The 22947-nt window shown below is 35.4% G+C and overlaps 1 protein-coding gene across 2 annotated transcripts in view; it reads right to left on the bottom strand.

The window, feature by feature from the left end:
• Positions 1–22947, bottom strand: part of acap3a (ArfGAP with coiled-coil, ankyrin repeat and PH domains 3a) — a 72576-nt gene that overhangs the window by 19848 nt on the left and 29781 nt on the right. For both annotated transcript variants that reach the window (XM_016510838.1, XM_016510839.1), the window contains exons 2-10: positions 19341–19398; positions 16289–16408; positions 14744–14797; positions 9916–9974; positions 8596–8779; positions 8427–8471; positions 8242–8337; positions 4898–4972; positions 2869–2880 (exon numbers count right to left, since the gene is read on the bottom strand). In XM_016510838.1, the coding sequence (XP_016366324.1) occupies positions 2869–2880; positions 4898–4972; positions 8242–8337; positions 8427–8471; positions 8596–8779; positions 9916–9974; positions 14744–14797; positions 16289–16408; positions 19341–19398 (703 nt within the window). The remainder of the gene's footprint in view (positions 1–2868; positions 2881–4897; positions 4973–8241; positions 8338–8426; positions 8472–8595; positions 8780–9915; positions 9975–14743; positions 14798–16288; positions 16409–19340; positions 19399–22947) is intronic.

Genomic DNA, 22947 nt, shown 5'->3' with positions numbered 1-22947 from the left:
GGGAAAGAAATTATAGAAATTATACTTTTATTTAGCAAGGATGCTTAAAATTGATCAAAAGTGATGATAAAGGCATTTATAATGTTACAAAAGATTTCTATTTCAGATAAATAGTGTTCATATCGATATCGGAATTATATCGTATCGACCGAAATTAAGAAATATATCGTGATATCAATTTTGGCCATATCGTCCAGCCCTAGGTGCTACCAACTGTATTCAGTAAGAACACAATTAATATAGAAAATGTTGCTTCTGCTTATTTGAAATTGAGAACTCAGAAACACCATAGAACACCATAGAAACCACTTAACAACTGCTTAGAACACCCTAGCAAACACTAAATACAGAGAATACTTTTAGGTGGGCTCTTTTGACTTGGACCACCTAGCAACCACTTAGAACATCCTAGCAACTACCTAGCAACCACTCAGAACACCATAGCAACCACTTAATCCAGAAAGAGACATTAGTGTGGGCTCTTTTGAATTGAACCAGTAAGCAACTACCTAGCAACCACTCAAAACACCCCAGCAACCACATAGCAACCACTTAGAACATCCTGGCAACTACTTAGCAACCACTCAGAACACCATAGCAAACACAATCCAGAAAGAGACTTTTAGGTGGGCTCTTTTGACTTGGATCAGTAAACAACTACTTAGCAACCACTCAAAACACCCTAGCAACCACTCAGAAAACCGCAGCAAACACTTAATCCAGAAAGAGACATTAGGGTGGGCTATTTTGACTTGGACCAGTAAGCAACTACCTATCAAGTAGCAACCACTCAAAACACCTTAGCAACCACTCAGAACACCCTAGCAACCACCTAGCAACCACACAGAAAACCGCAGCAAACACTTAATCCAGAAAGAGACATTAGGGTGGGCTATTTTGACTTGGACCAGTAAGCAACTACCTATCAAGTAGCAACCACTCAAAACACCTTAGCAACCACTCAGAACACCCTAGCAACCACCTAGCAACCACACAGAAAACCGCAGCAAACACTTAATCCAGAAAGAGACATTAGGGTGGGCTATTTTGACTTGGACCAGTAAGCAACTACCTATCAAGTAGCAACCACTCAAAACACCTTAGCAACCACTCAGAACACCCTAGCAACCACCTAGCAACCACACAGAAAACCGCAGCAAACACTTAATCCAGAAAGAGACATTAGGGTGGGCTATTTTGACTTAGACCAGTAAGCAACTACCTATCAAGTAGCAACCACTCAAAACACCGTAGCAACCACTCAGAACACCCTAGCAACCACTTAATCCAGAAAGAGACTTTAGTAAGAAACCACTAATAACCACTCAGGACACCTTAGCAACCACTTTATCCAGAGAGAGAATATTTGGTGGGATCTTTTGACTTGGACCACCTAGCAACCATTCAGAATACCTTAGTAACCACCTACCTGGCAACCACATATAACACCTTAGCATTGTGACTGCAGGTTTTACACCACTTGCATTTTCTCAAAACATAAAAATCTACTTTGTAATCTACTTTGTCTAATCTGATTTTGGCCCATTTTTACACTGGCAGTTGTTACAAATCAAACAAAAATGAACAATATTGCACTGAAAACTGCATTTCCCCAAAAAAAAAAATAGACCAGTAAGCAACTACCTATCAAGTAGCAACCACTCAAAACACCGTAGCAACCACTCAGAACACCCTAGCAACCACTTAATCCAGAAAGAGACTTTAGTAAGAAACCACTAATAACCACTCAGGACACCTTAGCAACCACTTTATCCAGAGAGAGAATATTTGGTGGGATCTTTTGACTTGGACCACCTAGCAACCATTCAGAATACCTTAGTAACCACCTACCTGGCAACCACATATAACACCTTAGCATTGTGACTGCAGGTTTTACACCACTTGCATTTTCTCAAAACATAAAAATCTACTTTGTAATCTACTTTGTCTAATCTGATTTTGGCCCATTTTTACACTGGCAGTTGTTACAAATCAAACAAAAATGAACAATATTGCACTGAAAACTGCATTTCACCAAAAAAAAAAAAAGAGCTAGGCTAAGCTAATAGAAAAGATCCATTCCAATCACGTCCTCCTGTTTGTAGCTCTATTCTATTAAGTTCTGCCCTTTCCAACGATTCCTGTGGGTCAATAATGGGGTTAACTGATGTTCAGGGACAGTTTTGCGGTAAGAGAGACACTCCATAACACTTTCAAACAGTTTCGTAAGAACTACCAGAGGATTTGGGACAGACAGGAGGATATGAGCTTAGACAATTACCAAGAAACAGAACAGGATTCTGTGGTTTAAAAATCACAACATTATGGGTAAGTTTCTTCTTAAAGTGGCTCTGAGACCATATGTTCCTCACTCATGCCATCTGCCCAATACTGTCACCATGGTTTGTGGGTAATTGTTGTGATGGATTGCGAGCGTTTCTTGAGATCAACCGCATCCAAAGCAATCCCAGAAAGCATCTCTTAAGCAAAGCACAAAGAGAAACGTCTGCTCTTCTCATCAACCACAATAAGGAGCTGAAAAAAAATCCATAGAGGGAGAAACATCTACTGAATAATTGCTGTGTTGAGTGGAGGATGATGGGACAGCCATCAGCCGTTACATAAGCTAGATACGCTTGTAGGACAAATCTATCAGTCTCACTGAACTGTAATTATATCATCAGTTACACAACACAAGATTTGGGTCAGAATTATGAGCGAAACTACACTTTTTTTCCCCCCATAAAAAACATCAGGAAATGTCAGAGTGCAGATGTTTTATTTATAGCCTCCATCTTGAAAGTCACATAAAATTGTTTACAGACTTTTAGAAGCCATGTTTGATGGGGTTTAGAGTAAAAGGCTCACCTGTAACAGTGTCTAAATCAGGATGAAGACAATCCCAGAGCGACATATGGAAGAAAACAGAAAAAAAAAAGAAGATTAGAAACAATTTGACATGTTATACTGGGCCAAAAACATGCTTAACTTCACTTCCAGAATAGAGTGCTTTGAATTTGCAAGGTTGTTTTTAACTATGCTTATCTCAAACTCAGTGTTTCCAATTAATTACCTAGACTGAAAAATTAATTACCCGAAAATATTTTTACACTTCACAAAATAACAAAAGATCTCTTTCATTGTGTTTTGCAGCATTGCTCTAGCAAATCATCTGTCAAGGGAACTAAAATTAGTGTTTTGCAGAGCTATTTTCTTTAAGCAAATCTAAAATGAACATTTTTATATCATAAAATATAAAACTGGAAATAAAATAAAAACTAAAATGGAACTTAAACTGAAATAAAATAAATTAAACCTGAATAGTAATATTTAAAATAATGATAATAATAATAAAAAATTACAAAAGTAGATAACAAAATTACCAAAAATATAACTAAAATTTTAATAAAAACTGAAAGTATAAAAATAAAAGCAGATTCAAAATATGAATAAAAACTATAACAGTATATACAGTAAATATGACTAAAATAACACTGCTGTCTATAATAATAATTAATAATAATAATGCTACATTACAACAGATACAGAATACAAAAATTATTACAAACATCTGTTTAGCAGCTAAGCCTGAGTTTAGGTATCTGTGGGACTCATGATGCAGGAGCAAATATAATGTAGATAAGAACTGCCAGAAGAACAGGAGTACAAACACTGAAGGAAATTGAAAAGGTATCTTTAAATAACTCTGGGCTAAAGTCCACATTCTGTCTTTCTTTTTAATGTTTCAAAAAGGGACAGAAAACATGATGAAGATAGGAATACGATGCAGGCCAGACTCAACTTGCACTGCAGCATGAGCACCACAGCATTTTATCTTTATTTTTCTTCTAATTTAACCTAGTTTTGCAATCAAACAATGCTGTGCTACGAAAAGGAATTAAAGTTAGTCTTTAGTAACTATTGCTCTAGCAAATCATCTGTCAAGGGAACTAAAATTAGTGTTTTGCAGAGCTATTTTCTTTAAGCAAATCTAAAATGAACATTTTTATATCATAAAATATAAAACTGGAAATAAAATAAAAACTAAAATGGAACTTAAACTGAAATAAAATAAATTAAACCTGAATAGTAATATTTAAAATAATGATAATAATAATAAAAAATTACAAAAGTAGATAACAAAATTACCAAAAATATAACTAAAATTTTAATAAAAACTGAAAGTATAAAAATAAAAGCAGATTCAAAATATGAATAAAAACTATAACAGTATATACAGTAAATATGACTAAAATAACACTGCTGTCTATAATAATAATTAATAATAATAATGCTACATTACAACAGATACAGAATACAAAAATTATTACAAACATCTGTTTAGCAGCTAAGCCTGAGTTTAGGTATCTGTGGGACTCATGATGCAGGAGCAAATATAATGTAGATAAGAACTGCCAGAAGAACAGGAGTACAAACACTGAAGGAAATTGAAAAGGTATCTTTAAATAACTCTGGGCTAAAGTCCACATTCTGTCTTTCTTTTTAATGTTTCAAAAAGGGACAGAAAACATGATGAAGATAGGAATACGATGCAGGCCAGACTCAACTTGCACTGCAGCATGAGCACCACAGCGTTTTATCTTTATTTTTCTTCTAATTTAACCTAGTTTTGCACTCAAACAATGCTGTGCTACAAAAAGGAATTAAAGTTAGTCTTTAGTAACTGGACTAGTCCAATTAAAGCATGAATAATCCTCAATCAACTCCAGTGTGAAGAATGCTGAACACTAACTTTCTTTAGAGGTTTACCATCTTTAACAGCCTAATTCTGGCATTAGATGCGAGTCAAATTTTAGAGTATTTTAGTAACAGTCAAACAAGTGGATTTCAGGGTATGTTGTGTTTATACAGTATGTGTTTGTGTGTCTATTCTTACCCGCTGCTGAATCGTGGCATGTTTATGCTCCATTTCTCTCTTCTCCATCGCCGAATCAATCACCAGTTGATCCAGCTATGACAAGATGAACAATCAGTCATTGTAAGTTTGTTGTCATCTCTTGTATTAGGAAAACATGATCGTGTTTATTATTCACAGGCACTGGTTGTCTATCCGTGCATTATAGCACTGCACTTTCAGATGTGATGGTAAGTTTAATACTGAAGTCAGTGATGTAATGTGGCTGATCGATGAACTAATTAGACAGAAATCAGATCTGGTCTGAGGTGAATGTGTTTCAGGGCTTAAACATAGCATAATTATGGCCACTAAAAAAAAAGATTTGTGCATTTTGAATACTACAGTATTTTCTTATTTTGAGGGTAGGTTTTTCTTGTTTAGATGCTGAAAAATGTATTTGGGTAATCAAACTTCTTTTATCAGAAAAGAATTTGGTTTTGTCATGAAAACTTGTTTTAAACTTGTATAAAATCTAGTGCTGTCAAATCGATTAATCACGATTAATCGCATCCAAAATAAAAGTTTGTGTTTACATAACACATGTGTGTGTACTGTGTATATTATATGTATACCGTATTGACCCGAATATAAGACAATGTTTTTTTCTTGGCAATACATTTGAAAAAACGCGGTCGTCTTATATTCAGGGTCTAGACTTTGACATGTCCATAATACACCCACAACAATAGGTGGCGCCAAATACGCATAAAACGAGTGTGCCATGAAATACGTAATGTAATGCGTGTTGTAAAGATCGCGAGTAAAAACAAAAGAAAAAGAAAACCTTACAGCTGCATGAGTCGTGACTGTCACGTTAGCCTAATGGGACCAAACTCTCTTTGTGAAAATGTGTTTTACTGAGAAAAAAACAAGATTTGTTTTTTAAAAAGCCTTTTTCCAAAAGATACATCTGGAAAAAGGGGGGTCATCTTATAATCAGGGTCGTCTTATATTCGGGCCAATACGGTATATAAATACACACATACATACATGTATATACAGTATATATATATATATATATATTCATATTTATATATGATTTATATTATATATAAATATAAATATATATTACATGTATTTCTTAAATATATACATGTATGTATGCATATTTATATATACATATAAATATACACAGTACACACACATGTGTTATGGGCGGGCAATATGACCAAAATCTTATATCACGATTTGAGTAATTTTATTTCACGGTAAAGATATATATCACGATAAAGTTGTTTTTGTTTTAAATGAGGTCTTTATGATATCAAAATTTTTGATACCAAACAAAATTTCATAATTCTTGTCACTAGTGTCAATATCAATACATTTTCGGATTGCGAAAGCGTGCGCACGGATTATGAATTTGTGGGTTACAGATTGAAAAACCGAAGGTACAGTTTACAAAATCTGAGCGCACGGATTGGAAATACGTGGGTACGGTTTATTAATCCGTGGGCACGATTTGTTAAACCGAGGGAACAGTTTAAGAATTTGTGAGTACGGTTTATAAACTGAGGAGACGAATTGCAAAACCGTCGCCACGGATTGTTGTTTTTTTTTCTCCTACAGGTGACTTCCCGGGCTCCGTACTGAAGACAAGTAAACAGTCAGCAATTAAATAAGAATAAGAAACTAATTACAAGCAATAGGACAACAACAAAAAAACTACAATAGAACAAATAAATAAGAAATGCTACATACATTGTATAAAGTAATCAAATGTATAAAAACACTGCATATTCTTCACCGTGTAAAAGAAATATATATTTCTTCTTATTAAAGTTACAAAAATGATTTAGTCAAGAGCAGTGAGAGATTTTCTCTCTTTTGTTGTTTAATTTACATGAATGACAGACAGCAGGAATATTAGACTGCTGTCACTTCAAGAGCTGCCCGGATCCAATATACCGTTAAGCCGGGCGTACACAGTGCGAGTTCGGACACTCGGAAGGTCGTGAGCCATTGCACACGTTACGAGTCAGTTAACCTGATAATCGCGTCGAAGCAGTTGGTACACGGCACGACTGTACTGCACTGCGAGCCGGCAGCAGCTTTGCGTGAGCTTTCGCTGAGATATGGAGCTTTTCAATCTTGCTGCTATATATAGCTTCGGATAGAAAAAGAAAGAAAATTAAAAGATGAGTGTGCAAATTATTTGGTGAAATGCAGAGACAGGTCCTGTCCTACAGGGGTGTTCAAACGAAAGCAAGAGCACCCTCAGCTGAAGCTGTAATAATAATATTACAGATTTGGCAAACAATCCAGTGCCTATTTGTCTGCGCTCTGGAGAGTCAAAAGTTTCTCTTTACAACGTGTTTTTGAAGCGGTGAGCAATAGCCAATTACTGACATATCTGTTGATTTCTTGAACGCCAGTCAGAGGTGTTTATGTTAGAATCCACTCACTGCTCACAAAGCCGGAGTTCTGTCCAGTGCTGAATTCTGTATGCTTGCGAATCATATTACAAAGTGTAGATGCGATGTAAAAAATAATGTGTAACATAACTTTGTGAGATCGCGAAGAACTAAGATGAGTGACAGCTTTTTAGTGATTAAAAAGAGAGCCCTCTTTGCACCGTAGCAATGACTTGCACAACATATATGTGAAAATAGATGTGCATTAAGGCTAGAGCACCCTCACTCATTTCAGAAGCGCCTTCAGTGGAGAACATTCAGCAGAGAACAGCATAGCCATTCTTTTCAACAAACACAACTAGAGATTTGTGCGTGTGTGTTGGGTGTATCCGCACAATATGGGGTCGCATAGTAGCCACAGAGGTATAATAATATACATAGATCTAGTGTATGTGATGTGGATGTATATGATTTGGTAATATGGGAGGAGCCTATACACTGGTCAAAAACACTGTTTAAAAATTATCGGCAGCTCGGGAGTCGCTCGGGAGGCTCGTAAATTCCTCTCACACGATGCAAGCCTCGACCATACGAGCATCAACGACTTCCACGTGATTTCTCCCGATGGGAAAAAATTAAAATAAAAAAATCGCATACGAGCTTGTACGACAGCAAGAATCGCACAGTGTACACCTGGCCTTACACAAGTTTTTTCTTACTAACCTATTGTGTTTACGAGGATACTTGCAAAGACAGGCATTCTGACACATACAAGTGTGTGTATTTAACTGTTCAAAGCCTATAAAGCGGCAAAAAAATAAAAAATAAATAAATTATATATATATATATATATTTTTTTTTTTTACATAATTCATGAATTTGCATCTGTTTTTCTAACTGAATCAATGGCCAATCTGGCTGCCAGTGCTCTGACGGAAATCAATAGCGTACGTGGAGAACACTGCTCACCTCAGCAGCCAGTTTTTTCATGTAGGGGTCAATCTCATCCAGGAGGTTGTAGCCCTGCTGATACAGGGAGTACTGCGCATGCATGAAGGATAACATCTGCAGAAGACAGGACAGATACCAATGCTGCAGGATCCACAATCAACACATTTACATACACCAGAATAAAACACATTACCGATACTTACTGCATCTAAGATCTCAAATTTCTTTTTGGCTTGAAGGACATTGATCTGTATGGGAGAAAACAGATTTATATAAAACACTCTTATATGTTTACATACACTGTGTATATGTGGCGTGTGTTCAGTCTGGAGATGGAGTAATGAGCAGATGAGTGTTTATACAGTACGTTACCTGCAGCACATAGTCCAGTGCGAGATGCCGGAAGCACTTGCGGGTGAAGTTGAGGGTGCTGTTGGCTTCCTCCACCTCATGGGGTTTGTTTCGAGGTGCCTGGGCGTTCTTCACCTGTGCGATCTCCAAATCTTCCCTCACCTTATCAAAGTGCTTCTTCGTGTCCTTGAATTTACGCACATCACTGAAAGTACAGATGGACATTCATTATATGAGTAGTCTAATGAATACAAAGCTGCCGATATGGAGCCTTCAATGAAGGTTTCGGGGATCTCATGGAGGTTTTCTGCGAGAAATTTCATTTTTGTCAAGCTATTCCTTATTCCAGCAGTTTCAGGGTGCACAGGAGATGCAGTTGTGCTCCTTTTAACAAAATATCCCTAAAATATTAATATTGTCTGATATACTTGCACATGACAGATCAGGTTGATCTAATAAAAGCTTCATATCGCAGCGGTCTTCCTGAAACGCCATTAGTTTTACCATATAAATCTTCCGCTCATTGCATTATCAGTGATCACCTGTGATAAATTAATAGGAACCTGCTCTCAAGAATCCCATTATCCTCCACCAGGACACATCAATTATTAATGAACTCCAAAAGTCAGATCATTATTTATAATCAGCCTGCGGGAAGCGCAATAATGAAAAAACCTCCTCAGAGAGAGTGCGCTTCTGAACGCTTTCACATTTGCAGAAGTATAAATAAAAACAGGCCACTGCAGGGCGACACTTCCACATCTCTGACCTTTCGGAGTGATATCAGCGAGTTTAATTTTCATATTTTAATGCATGTAATTTTAATGGAGAGAAGAGCAGGTATTAAAAATATATGATTTCAATAAACTGCAGCATTTCTGAACACATCTAAACATGCTAATAAACTTTTATTTTAGTAAGAAGTTTAAATGTATAATATTAATGTAAAAATTTATAATATTACAATAAATACACACACACAAAAGTTGTACTGTAAAATAAAATAAATTATTATTATTATTATTATTATTATCATCACCATCACCATTGTTATATTGTTTAAATACTTCTTAATTTTTTTAAGTAAATTATTGCAATAGTTATTATTTGTAGTCGTGATGATATATATGATCACAATTCTATATCATATATAAGCAAACCTGAATATTAAAAGAAATCACATTTTAAATCACAATCAGAATTTTGATCAGAAAAAAATGCAATAAGATTTCCCCCCATATTAATAGTGATAAACTTGTTATATTTTTCAACATGTAAAATAGAAGTTCTTTATCAGGGCGAGTAACACAGCAGTGAATAAATATAGTCTTGTAAACTCACTCTTTAACAAAGTTGTGCAACTGCTGCTTCACTGATCTCTGAGCTTGATCAAACAGGATCTGAAAAACATAAAAATAAACATGAATAAAAATACCACTCTGGTTTCAACCAATGACATCTGAGTATCCAGTTTAATAAATGAGTATGTGCAACAACAGACAAGCCTATTTCTTAAGGTGGCAATAGCTCAAGATTATGATGCTTAATATTTATTAGGAAATTTTCACCAGTCAACATCTTATATTAATCCAGGAATAGCATTCTTATCAAAAAATGACTGTACTATGATTCAAGAGGTAAAGTTTGGATTATTTTAGAACAAAACCCCACAAATAAATCATGAAGCAATGACTGATTACCCTGAGAAAAATGGGAAATGGAAATGTTGCATGTAATGCTCCACTATCAACACTAGATGGTGCTCTGCATTGGTTTAATCTGAGCTATAGAGGATGTAAACCTGTATGACCTCCCAACACACACACACATCATCATCCTCACACCCCTCCACCTCATTGAGATTCAGCCCGAGTCTCAGTCTGCACAAGGACACCGAGCTGATCTCGTATGCCATGCTGCAGCGGCGGAGGAAAAATAGGTCACTCGGGCAGGGAGGGAGCGACATGAAAGAGGAGAAAGAGAGGAGATGGAGCAAAGGAAACAACTGAGAAACAAAGGGAGGTGATGAAAGATACTTTGCTTCAGTTTAGAGATGCACCGATTGCAATTTTCTTGGCCGATTCAGATTTTTTTGTAAATTTTTGCCAATTCTGATTCCGAACTATAATTGACAGTAGGGCTACAAAATTAATCGAATTTCTAATCGCGATTACAATTACGGATGCCACAATTACGTAATCGTTCAAAGCGGCAATTAATCGTTCAAAATCCACTTACCGTATTGGCCCGAATATAAGACGACCCTGATTATAAGACGACCCCCCTTTTTCCAGATGTACCTTTTGGAAAAAAGGCTTTTTAAAAACCAAATCTTGTTTTTTCTCAGTAAAACACATTTTGTCTTCAATTATTTTCATATTGCATATTTTTCCTATTTTAATTTTTGTTGTGCTTAAGATATGTTTTTTTTTCTTTCTACATGTTGTCTTAAGGGTTTTTCCCATTATTTTAATTTTAGTTTTAGTATAACATTATAAAACCATTCATATTTTTACTTTTTTATAATTTAAAGAAGAAACCAATCCGATGTATAGTTGACATTTGAGGCTTAATAGTGTTTTCGGCTTGTTTATTTTCATATAAAAATATAAAATTCAATGTAAATTGTGATAATCGTAATTAATAATCGCAATTAAAATTTCAAGGGAATAATCGACAATTATGATTTTTGTCATAATCGTGCAGCCCTAATTGACAGCATATACACAAACAAAAATCTACTTTTTTTCCAATGAAAAAAATTATTTACATAATCAAATAAATTATTAAACATTACAATTCCCCTAACCTGTACTGTTACAGATGTTCTCTCACTTAAACAACTCTAAAAATAAAGTGCTCTGGGACTGGAAAGAGGTAGAAAATAGAAATGAGTTGCTGTATGTAACAAAACAGATGCCATTTCCCACTATTTTTATACATTTTTCCCCCTAACCTTATTAAATGTGTCATATTTCACATCAAATTCCAAGTAACACCAAGTAAAATTCTCTCTCACTTGCCCCTTTAAAAAAAAAGGCGGGGCATAGAGGAGAAACAATAATGTACAGTATGTGGAAAATAATGTGTTTTTTTAACTTTAAACCGCATAAACACATTTCATTACACCAAATACACAAAATAATGTTCTTTTTAGCAGCATCATATGACCCCTTTAAGAGCTTTGATTTACAGAGTACAGGAATACGTCTTACTATGACTGTAAAGAATCTAAAGCATTTCATATTTCTGAAATATTCAGTATTTATTACTTTGAACAGCCATACATTTGGGTTAAATGGTCAAAGTGTTTTTCTAGATGGTATCAAATTATTTTAATTAAAATTTTTCATGTCAATTTATTATTGTGGTACCAACTATTTCAAATAAACCAGCCCCTAAATTACACATGAAAACAAATTAAACTGTGATTGGTCACTTTATGTGTCAACAAAATAGTTTATGTATACATGGTATAATATATACACATGATAAAATATGATGAGACAATCCAAAAGACTGGTGTCATCTTTCACATCAAATTCCAAGTAACACCAAGTAAAATTCTCTCTCACTTGCCCCTTTAAAAAATCTACTTGTCCCAGACAAGCGTTAATCGAGCCCTGTGGTTCCCCGCGGTTTACTTTGGCCTTACACATATTACAAATTGTGAACTTTGAGTCATCTTCACTCACAGTGAAGAACTTCCACGCCGACGACATGCTTACATGTGGATGTGTATACATGGTATGATATATACACATGATAAAATATGATGAAACAATCCAAAAGACTGTTATTTTCAAGATGAAAGGCCTAGACCGAATCTAAATAAAGTGAAGACACCTGCAGACCCACTATCCATAAAGTAAACATAAATAATATGTATAATTTAAATCATATAATTAATAATAAAGTTATTATATATACAAATATATATATTTGAAAACAGAAATTAAATACAATCTAAATAAAAGTATACATTTATTATTTTATGACATATTATTTAATATAATTAATAATAAATAGAAGTATGTGTGTGTGTGATATGAATTTAATTTTAATAACAGAAACTAAATGAATACAATATAAATACATTTATGAATAAATGTGTGTTTGAACAATACATAAATACAATATAAATAAATAGAATACTTTTTATTCACATTTTCAGAGGTTATTTTGGGGGTGTCACAGTGGCATTACCTGTAGCTTGTCCTGCAGAACTCTATCCATGATGCAAACATAATCCCACTTCAACAATTACACCAGCACAAGAAAAATCCCATTACCTCGTTTTACTCCGACAACACACACAGGAATATGATCTGAAATGTCAGTAGGGCTGTAAAGCCAGATTCTGATGTTACGCCCCAGATGAACACATTTAAAACTAAGCGGTTCACTTCACTCTCTCTTAGTGCGGGTCGGTTTATAGCGCCATTAACTCTGGCAGGGCCCAAATAAGGTGCTTGGTGATGAAGGGCGATGCTTTTGTGGTCCTCTGTGCCTCATGTCGAGGTTTACGACCTCCTCTACAGTTAGGCAACAAAAATCCCTCTATAAAACACAAGACTCTGTTTTTCGAGACACTCATCACTAAACAGAGCTCTAATAAATGTCAGTGACTTATCCTGCATCCAAACGGCCTTTAAATGAAGCAGCAGGCTCTGGGAAACCAAGAACCCAACCAACCACCCGTCTGTCGCAGCAAAGCCAGTCTCGTTCTTTGGCATGAAGGGAGAGAAACGCCCTGTGTGTGGTCCATGGACTGACATATTGTGGTTTAATACATTGCCAAGTGCCAAGTGATTATTTAATCTGAGCTCTGTATGAAATCACACACAGATACCAGCTTCAGAAATGCAAAAAAAAAATAACGAGAATGCATAGCCCCTAAATAAAATGAATGACACACATTTCATTTTGATAACAGAAATTAATTCAATATAAATACATTTATACATTTATTTAAATAATTAAATGTGTAATATTTCAATAATATAATAATTATATATATATATATATATATATGTATTTGTATGAATTAAATTTTGACAATAGAAATTTATTTAAAACAAAATAAATACATTTGACCTATTTATTATTTAAATAAATAAAATATGTATTATTTAAAAAAAAAAAAAACTATTTAAATACAATTCATACATTTATTACATTTATTATTAATAAATAATGTAATAATAATAATAATTATTATTATTATACTTTTATTATTAAAAGAAGGGTTATTTCATGCATTAATGGTAATGGGTCTGTGTCCTATTTTGTTTTCCTGCCTGTCTTGTATTGTTTTTCTGAACATATCTATGTAAATGTCAACAGCATGTGGCTATGCTGAATGATGTCCTGACTGGGCTTTACTGTCGCGTGTGCTCTTCCTGTGCTAAATTCCCCTGCATTTCCTGCTCTCTGCACACAACAGTATGAAGGGCTAACCAAAAGGTTACTGTACCCACAATAGCAAAATGTCAAGTAACCACACTGATATGTCAGTGGGTTAGCGGCTTTTGTCTCTGCACGAGATTTAGGACAATCTGAAAGAACGAGAGGCTCATCAAATACGTCCAACATGCGAAACGCCCCTTTATTCACCCTACAAACCCTTTACCCGCTTTCCAGACAATTCCTGTATTGTTGGACATAGAGTTCAGGAAGTTTTCTCATGACATAACTTCCCAAACAACTCCCTAGCCCCCCCTTTTCTTTCGAAGACCTTCGTCTTCACATATATCACAGCATTTCACATCACTGTGGATTTTCCAGTTTGATTCATTTCTTCATATCTATCTATCTATGCTGTTTTGCGTTGCCACTTGATGTCAGATGTAAAATGTAGGTCCTGAAGCAAAACCGCTGCACTAGATAACGTCTCTGATGACCAGAAAAGGCATTCACAACAGCAGACAAGAACATCATATATGATTTACATGCAACACGAGGATCATTCATGATTCACAGCATCGCAGCACGTTAAATCATTCAAGCGCATCACAACCAGCGCACCTTCCTTCACTAGAGCACAGCAACACATGAGGGAAAACACATGAACATTTCACGATATGATGACACCATGAGGGGGTCTCAGCGGATCCATCCCGCAGTCACTCATGTGAGGAGAAACAAATGAGAATAAGACGAGACGTACCATGTGGTAGTTGACAATCTCCTGCAAACCCTCGCCACACTTTTCCAGACAATCCTGTAAAAACAAGAACAGGTCACAATCATCATAATTCAAATTAGGTTTTCATTATCAAGACCAAAATTAATTATGCGGTACTGGTAATTCAATCTCATGTTTGTTCTCGTATCAACATCTATTAATATTCTGGCCCACGTAGAGTCCGTCCGACAAGGAAAACAAGTCCCGCTGAGCGTGCAACAGCTTTTGTCAAAATGGAAATGTAATTATGGGTCTGACTATATGTTTTTACAGTGGAAAATGCAAATAGCAGCAGGTTTTAATAAGATGCTCTACATTAGTCAGCTGGGTACAAAAGAAGAGAAGCCAGAAAGACTCTTAACAGCATTTACAGATGGCGGCAATGAGTCTAACCTTACTGGCACTGCTGACAGAGAGAAAGGCGAGAGTACAGGAGCCCCGGCCTGCTTCTTTTTGACTAAATCCATGTATAATCAGGGTCAAAGAGTGTCTGAGAGACTCAAAACAGCAGCCTGACGCCCTCATGTCAGTGAGCCTGCCAGTAAAGAGCTCACAATTAAAAGCAGACGCACGTCTAGGGCTGAGAATCTAGAAAAAAATTACTAGTGATTTATGGTGTACAGTTTTGTTAACAGTTCTTGAACGACTACAGTGTTTTTCTACAGCACCACAGCAAAAGAATGTGATGAGAGAAATATTGAGTGCCACAAAATACTTGGCTATACATTTTCCTATTGCAATCTCCCACAGTGAGGTCTGATTCATGAACGACTTCTTTTTAATAAATTGATCCAAAAGAAGTTATAAATAATAAATTTGAGAGAATTTGATTGAATCAGCCTAATATGTATGCTTGTATGTATGTATGTATGTATGTATGTATGTATGTATGTAAGTATTTATTTATTTATTAATCAAATTTTTATTTAGTTGTTATTGTAAATTTGGATTTTTTTTTGTAATAAATGGTAGGCCTACTTAAATAAATAAATGAAACAATACATTTAATAAAATGGATATTAATATAATAAAAAATCTAAATTATTCAATTATTATTACTATTATTATAATAAATAATAATAATATAAATAATACATAATAAATACAATAAATAAATTAAAATAAAAAATAAAGCAAAAATAGTTTTAAAATAATAGTAATTAATATATAATTAAAAATTAAATAAAAATAAAAATAAAAATAGATAAAATAATTGAATTGTGGCTCTGTTGCGTCACGTCACTGGCATTGCTTGCGGCTTGCACCAACACAGGCATCAGCCAATCATATCGCCTTATGCAAATACCCTAGTGCAGACGCTAGCTGATCGCATGCAACACCATAAATGTAATGTGATTGGCTGTTGTCACTATGACGGTCGCGTGAATCTTCAGACACACCCTCCGTCAAGCGTTGACGCCGATGCACCTTTACAATTCCCATTCTGACCCTCATTATCAGAACGGATAGACAAAGCAAAATGATAGACAAAACACACGCACACACATGTATATGTTAAAATATTACCGATATCATCTGGTCCTTCTTGCACTGCTGGGATAGGTCACGGATGCCGTTGATAAAGAGCTTGTTGGCAGTGACATATGCTTTCCCAGCTTCAATCATACCACCACACAACTTTACCAGCTATTAAAAGAAAACCAGAGAGAGAAACAGTTTAGCATAAGACACAATAAATCATCTATGCATAATGTGTTTTAGAGTATCAGCAGACACTTAAAGTCTTAATCATTACCTTAACTGTGCTGACAAAGCAGAATATTAAAACCTCTTGATATTTAGCAGCAAAACACAATTATTTAATGAAATATTGATAATGTTGAGTGTGATGTTATATTTACTACCTCATATTCTAAGACATTTCCTTAATTCATAAATTAGTATTTCATATTTTTTTTTAGATATTATTCTTTTGAAAAGTATGCTTTCGCATCCTTCTTTGGTTAAAATTTTAATTTTTTAGTTAATAATGCTAATATTTAAAAATGTTTAGTTAATACTGTCAGAAACTAATATTTTTGCTAGTATTTTTGTTTCATTAATGGTGGGGATTTTGATTTTGTCATTTAGTCATTCTGAAAGTTACACTGTTACAGTAGTGGAAGGTGACCGGTAGGTGTCTTTTTATGTGTTATTAATGAGCCTTAAATGTGTCTTATCACCATTTTATTAAAATTGTAATATATAGGTGGAAACAAGAACATTTTGTTCACTTCGAGATTTGTTCAGAAACACAGATTAGCTCATTAAAAAGCATTTAAATTCATTCTTCAGTATAAAACGCTTGTTACTGAAGCTGTAAAGTTGTCTAAATCATAATAAAGAGCATGTGGGCTTATTATAACTGCATTACTGTAATCACACTTCTGTGAGGAGTCAAAATTATCCACACAGTGCATTTAAATAAACATTAGGTTAACCAAAACTTGAAATATTTCTTTAAATCACACAAACACACACACAACAGGTGTGGTCTCATCTGTGCAGTATTTCTCCTCACTAATGTGCCAATTACTAGTTCCCACATGTAAAGGCCAAGGCAAAAATGTCCCACTTTGGCACATGCCACACATCCCAGACTCAGCGGAGGGCTTTCACATGTGGTTGTGTGTTTGCTTTATGCCTGATGGGACACATTCTCAGATGGGCTCCATGTGTCTTGTCCCTGTGTTAGGAGTCAAACCCGAACCAGAGCCCAATGTTTAGTTCCTTTTTCTTCCTGTATTGTTCTTTCTTCTGTATTTTATCTTCCTCTTTCTTACCTCAGTTGCCGTTTCGATTGCGTCCACACACGCAGCCAGCTGAAAATATCGGTTTGGGAAAATCTCTTAATTTCCCACACTCCTCATGAGTCAAACTAACAAACACAGAGAGCTTTGTTCTACACAGCTGCTGAACAGACCCACAGACTCCACATCTGAACAGCCAGACGCGAGAACTAACAAGAAATTGTCATGCAAATATAGATCGAAATGCATCATTTACTGTTTGTCCAGTCTGTGAATAACAAGTTTAAGTTAAGTTTCCTAAGATTCCTCTTCAGTGTGACTTCTCCACCAGTTTTCTTGGAGAAAAAGCACATGAGATCATAGGTCTGTGCTGAAGCTGTTGTTTTGCTGAGCCTGCTGAACTTATCAAAAGTTGCACGTTGTTGTGATTAAGATGCATGGAAACACCAAACAACAACAAACAACTCAACCAAATGCATAAGAGGAGACCAATACATTTCTCTGCATCACTGTGCCTAAAAACATGCATATCACACTTCGCATGCATATATATATGCTAATCAGTAAATTGCACTAACTATAAAACATAAAAACATATCAAACATAAAAATGAATAAAAATAATATTACAAATAATATAAACTAATATTAATTTTAAGTAATTTGTTTTAAAATCCTAATAATTTAGGAATAAATAAATAAATACCAAAGAAGACTTTTAAAGGTGTAATATGGATTGACAGCTGTCACTCAAAGTTTTCAGGAACAGATGGAGATCACAGGCATTAGAGAAACATATGTGCTCGGTGAGATAACATCTGTTAGCGGATGAACACTTCTTTAAAGATTATTTCACCTTCATCTTCTCATGAATGGTCTTTTTTTTCAGATTTAAAATGTATAACCATATAAGGGAATGTGTGTATATTTTTAGATAAACTTGCAACTCGCCACCATTTCTTGCCATCATTTTTGTATTAATATGAGGGCAATTTAATTAATATAAGACAACTTTTACTCATATTAAATTAGTATAAAGTAGGGTTGTGACGGTGAGGAAATTTTCCCACCGCAAAAGATGGTGGGGGTCGGTGACGCGGTGGGCAAGTGACGTAACCGGTGTTGCGGCTATAAATAACATAATTAACAAATTAATAAATAACAAATAACATAATTATTTGATTGGACAGCAAATTGTCCAAACTCAGCAAACTCAACTCATCAGCAAACTCAACTCATCACCATTTCTTGACATCCTTTTTGTATTAATATGAGGTTGATTTAATTAATATAAGGCAAATGTAATTCATGTTAAATTAGCATAAAATAACTATTATGCATTTAGGTTTTGTGATCTTTTTAAAAATAAAATAAAATAGCCCAAAGGATAGTGTCTTGGGAGCACTAGACTAGACTGCTGTATTAGTATTATATCCTCCTGTCGATGAGGTCCAGCCATCTTTACAGCATTTAAGTAGGATTACCATCACTATACATTAATCCACAACACTCCTCTAATCTCATATACTATAAATGTCCTTTCTGTTCATGGTTCTGCACATGTTCTTTCTGCTCTCTAATGACAAACTGCCCTGCTTTCTGCTTTCTCTGCTGGATTTACACCAGCATTTGCACACTGATGATCCGTAAAGCCTGAGCTTGACCGTTTGACCTTGTTGTGGGAGCGGCTGTTGTAAGTGTTTGGCTACAAAGGTCTTGGAAGGTATTAGATGTGATTTCTAACAAATCTAAGCTGTGATTTTCAAACATGCGGCCTAAATGCACTCTGACGGGGTCAGAAGGTGAAAGCTTTAAAGAGCCTTACTGTACCTTATCAAGCTTGGCTTCGATCTCCACCACCTCCGTCTCCACCTCATCAATATTAGCCCTGGAACACAAAACAGATGATGACGTGAATTATTTTGGCTCGACAATCGTAACTTGATGAATGACAAAGAAAGAAACAGATTAACAGCATATTTCATGGGATCTACATTTCATTCTTCATTTCGTATTCACTCGAAATAGTTTGTGAGAGTAAAAATGTTGACAATATCATACTGTCATACTAATCTTACTATATTTGCAGTATATAGTATACACGCTCACCAAATTTGCTCAAATGTGCAGTATACAACAAATCACACTGCATACAAAACTGTATGCCATAATGCAATGTTTTTTTTTGTCATTTTAGTGAAACTGAAATATATATATAAATATATAATTAAATATTTAATTGGATAATAAAAAGGGAAGAGGCAGATTTTCTACTTGTAAAAAGGTAGAAATAAAAAACAAGGCTGAAGCTGCAGTTTTTATTAGTATGAATGTAAAAGTGTAGTATGAATTAAATATTGTATTGCTAAAAATGAGATAACACAAACAATATGCAAAAACCTGGACTTTTATCAGGATGGTATTATTATCTCCAAATTCTGGCATACATTTTGCTTGCACACTCAAAATGATGTACTTTCCCACAGCTGGTAAAGTACACACTTTTTAGTGCATACTGTAGCACGAGTACGCAAATAAGGCACAGCCATTGTGTGACTTAATGGTGCTTTCATGTGAGATTTACTGTAATTATGAGCTTCTGAATAGTAAAAACTTTTCATATCTTTGTCAAATTACAATTTGCCATTTTAAGGCAGCTGCGACATGTAAAAACAACCAAAACGGTTCAAGTCTTTTTATCTTGTAATTATGGTCATCCTGACGAGACCTGAACACACCAGTATTCTCAGCAAAGACTACTGACCAATCAGATCTGGCCTTCTCTTTTCAGAAGGGCCGAAATTACAAGTTGCCGTCTCCTCCCTCTTTCCATCCTGCAGTCTTCCTGCGTGAGAAGGCTTTTCCTCTGAACTGTGAGGCGGTTTTAAAGCCTCAGGCTTTGCGTTAAGCCATATCACTGAGATCGGAGATATTTTTCTGACTCTTATACAGGCAGTAATCTCTCTGTCTCTCGCTGTGCTCTGTGTGTGACGTGTTTGAGGGAGGCTGCACTGATGCACGTGTTCCATTTAAAGCAGAAGCAATTGTGCCTCGAGTACAGAGACACACCCACTTGTGTCAGACAAGAGATGTTAATGGATGATGGACCCATTGTTCTTCCTCTCTACTGCGGTCCTTGGGCCATGGTAGTACAATTTTTTTATTTCTTTATTTTATTTTTTTTTCAAAAATTAGTCAAATCAGTCAAATATACATATATATTAAAAAAATTATTAGAAATTCTAAATATGTATATTTATACGTTTATATATTTATGGAAGTGGAACAATTGTAAAAAAAAATACTAAAAATTAGTAAATATTATATATACCGTGATGTATCGCATTACCGAATACCGGCACAAGTCTAATCGCAAGACACACAACATGAAACGTGTCAAGTGAGACACCAGTGCCAAACATGACAGTAACAAAGCACTGACTTACAATTTTGCCTTGCAGATAAAAAAAAAAGCTAAAAGATCCCCTAAACTTACATTAAAAGAGGGACTTTTAAGCAACTGCCTTGAAACTATCCAGAATATCCCTGTAACCACATTGCAATGCCCTAAAAGCCACTCAAAACACCTTTGCAACTGCACAGCAATGTCTGGCAACCACCTACAACTCCCAGCATCGCGGGTTTTGCACGCACAAGCACTTCTTTAGAAAATGAATAATCATTCTTCTATCACAAAATGGTATCACAAAGATATTTAAAGTGCTACTTACTCATTGAATTCAACAGTTTTTGTTCATTCTTTGTATAACCTGCTCCATAATAAAGTCTGTTTTTATCCCTACAAAAACATTTGCTCATTCTGGGAATCCTGCCCTGACAACAAACCCAGGTCCAGCTTACATAATGTCTCACAACTTGATGAAGTTCATGGGGAGTGTTTCTGTGGAGAGTGACAGTATGGCAGCTCCAGCAGCTGTCTGACCTCCTGATGCGTTTCCTGGGCAGAAGCACAGCTGCTGTCCCGCTCTCTCCCTCACCCGTGATCAGTCCAGCTCACTGCACATGGCACTCCCAGGATGGATGCGCAGGTTGCCCCCAGGCCTGTAACCATGGCAACCGCTGTGGGGGCTGACCCCACACTTAAAAACCCTGTTGTCTGACTAGATCACTTGATCTTGCAAATGAATAGAATACAAAAGCAATATGGTTCAAGGACAACATGAAATCATGTTTGACTTTACTCTTTATAATATTCTCCACTTTCAACATTAACCGTTGATATAACTCCATGTGGGTGGGGAAACATAAACATCATAACATCACAGCCTTACACATTTTATTCTTTTTTATCCAACCAAATCCAGATCAAAGTCAAGTCCCACCCTACACTAATCTTTTAATGGAAAAAGCTAAATTAAATTATTATTTTTTTTTAATGGATCACAACACCAAAGTTAATTGCATTGTAAATGTAATTTCATATTTGTCTTTAAGATTAAAGATTTTAAGATACTAAGTAAATTTATAATAATAATAAACAACTATTAGTTAATATTAATATAATATATTAAATATATATTATCTTCAAAATATATTAATAAATATACATTTTCTATATATATATATATATATATATATATATATATATGTATGTATGCAATAGTGCTGTTGAATGTAAGATGTTCACCACAATGGATCAGCACTGAAGACTGCTCAATATAACAGACATTAGTGCTGTTGTAATGCTGAACCAGCAGAGACATGTTTGCTTCTGGCTCGGTGTCTAGCTGACTTCACATCCTCTAGCAGGGCCGGGCTCTGTTTACACCCACAAACCTGTCTACACCGCTGAAAACCAGACAAAAGAAGAACAGGGTTTGTTTATATCACTCAAATCAATCCAGAATTAACATGGACTGTCTGAACAATGCTTGCACAAAGTCAACACATCTGAGACGTTTACAAGACAAAAAAAAAAAAAGCAAACACAGAAACAATGGCCAGACATTGACAATACATAATGAATTTCATGAAAATACCAATATATTTGCCAGTCCTACTGATGGCTGGTGTGTGATTGTGCATGAGTGAACTACATTATTGACCTTGACGCATTTGCCAGAAGGTACCAGCTGAAAGGGGCACGCTCCTCATCCTCCGGGAGCCCCCCATAATGAGAGAAACACTCCAGCAGACTCTACCAAATGACTCGCTAATTTGCAAAAGAACAGCTGAGAACAACATCCTCTGATAGCGATGGTTTCTGCTGTATTCTCAGACACATCTCACACTTCAGAGGGAATATTTTCATTCTTATACTGTAACAGCAATATTCACTGCATGTATTGAGACCCCTCTGCAAACAGATTTGCTAAAAGGGATGATGACATTACTGCGCTGAGTATTGATTGATTGATTGCTAAGAGTGCTCTAGTGGAGACCGTCCTTTTGTAACAGAGTGTTTGAGTGAGTCATT

Source organism: Sinocyclocheilus rhinocerous, unplaced genomic scaffold, assembly GCF_001515625.1.
Source record: "Sinocyclocheilus rhinocerous isolate Xijiao unplaced genomic scaffold, SAMN03320098_v1.1 scaffold714, whole genome shotgun sequence".
Taxonomy (NCBI): Eukaryota; Metazoa; Chordata; class Actinopteri; order Cypriniformes; family Cyprinidae; genus Sinocyclocheilus; species Sinocyclocheilus rhinocerous.
The sequence above is the reverse complement of the archived record's forward strand: the minus strand, read 5'-3'. Positions and strand labels throughout refer to the sequence as shown.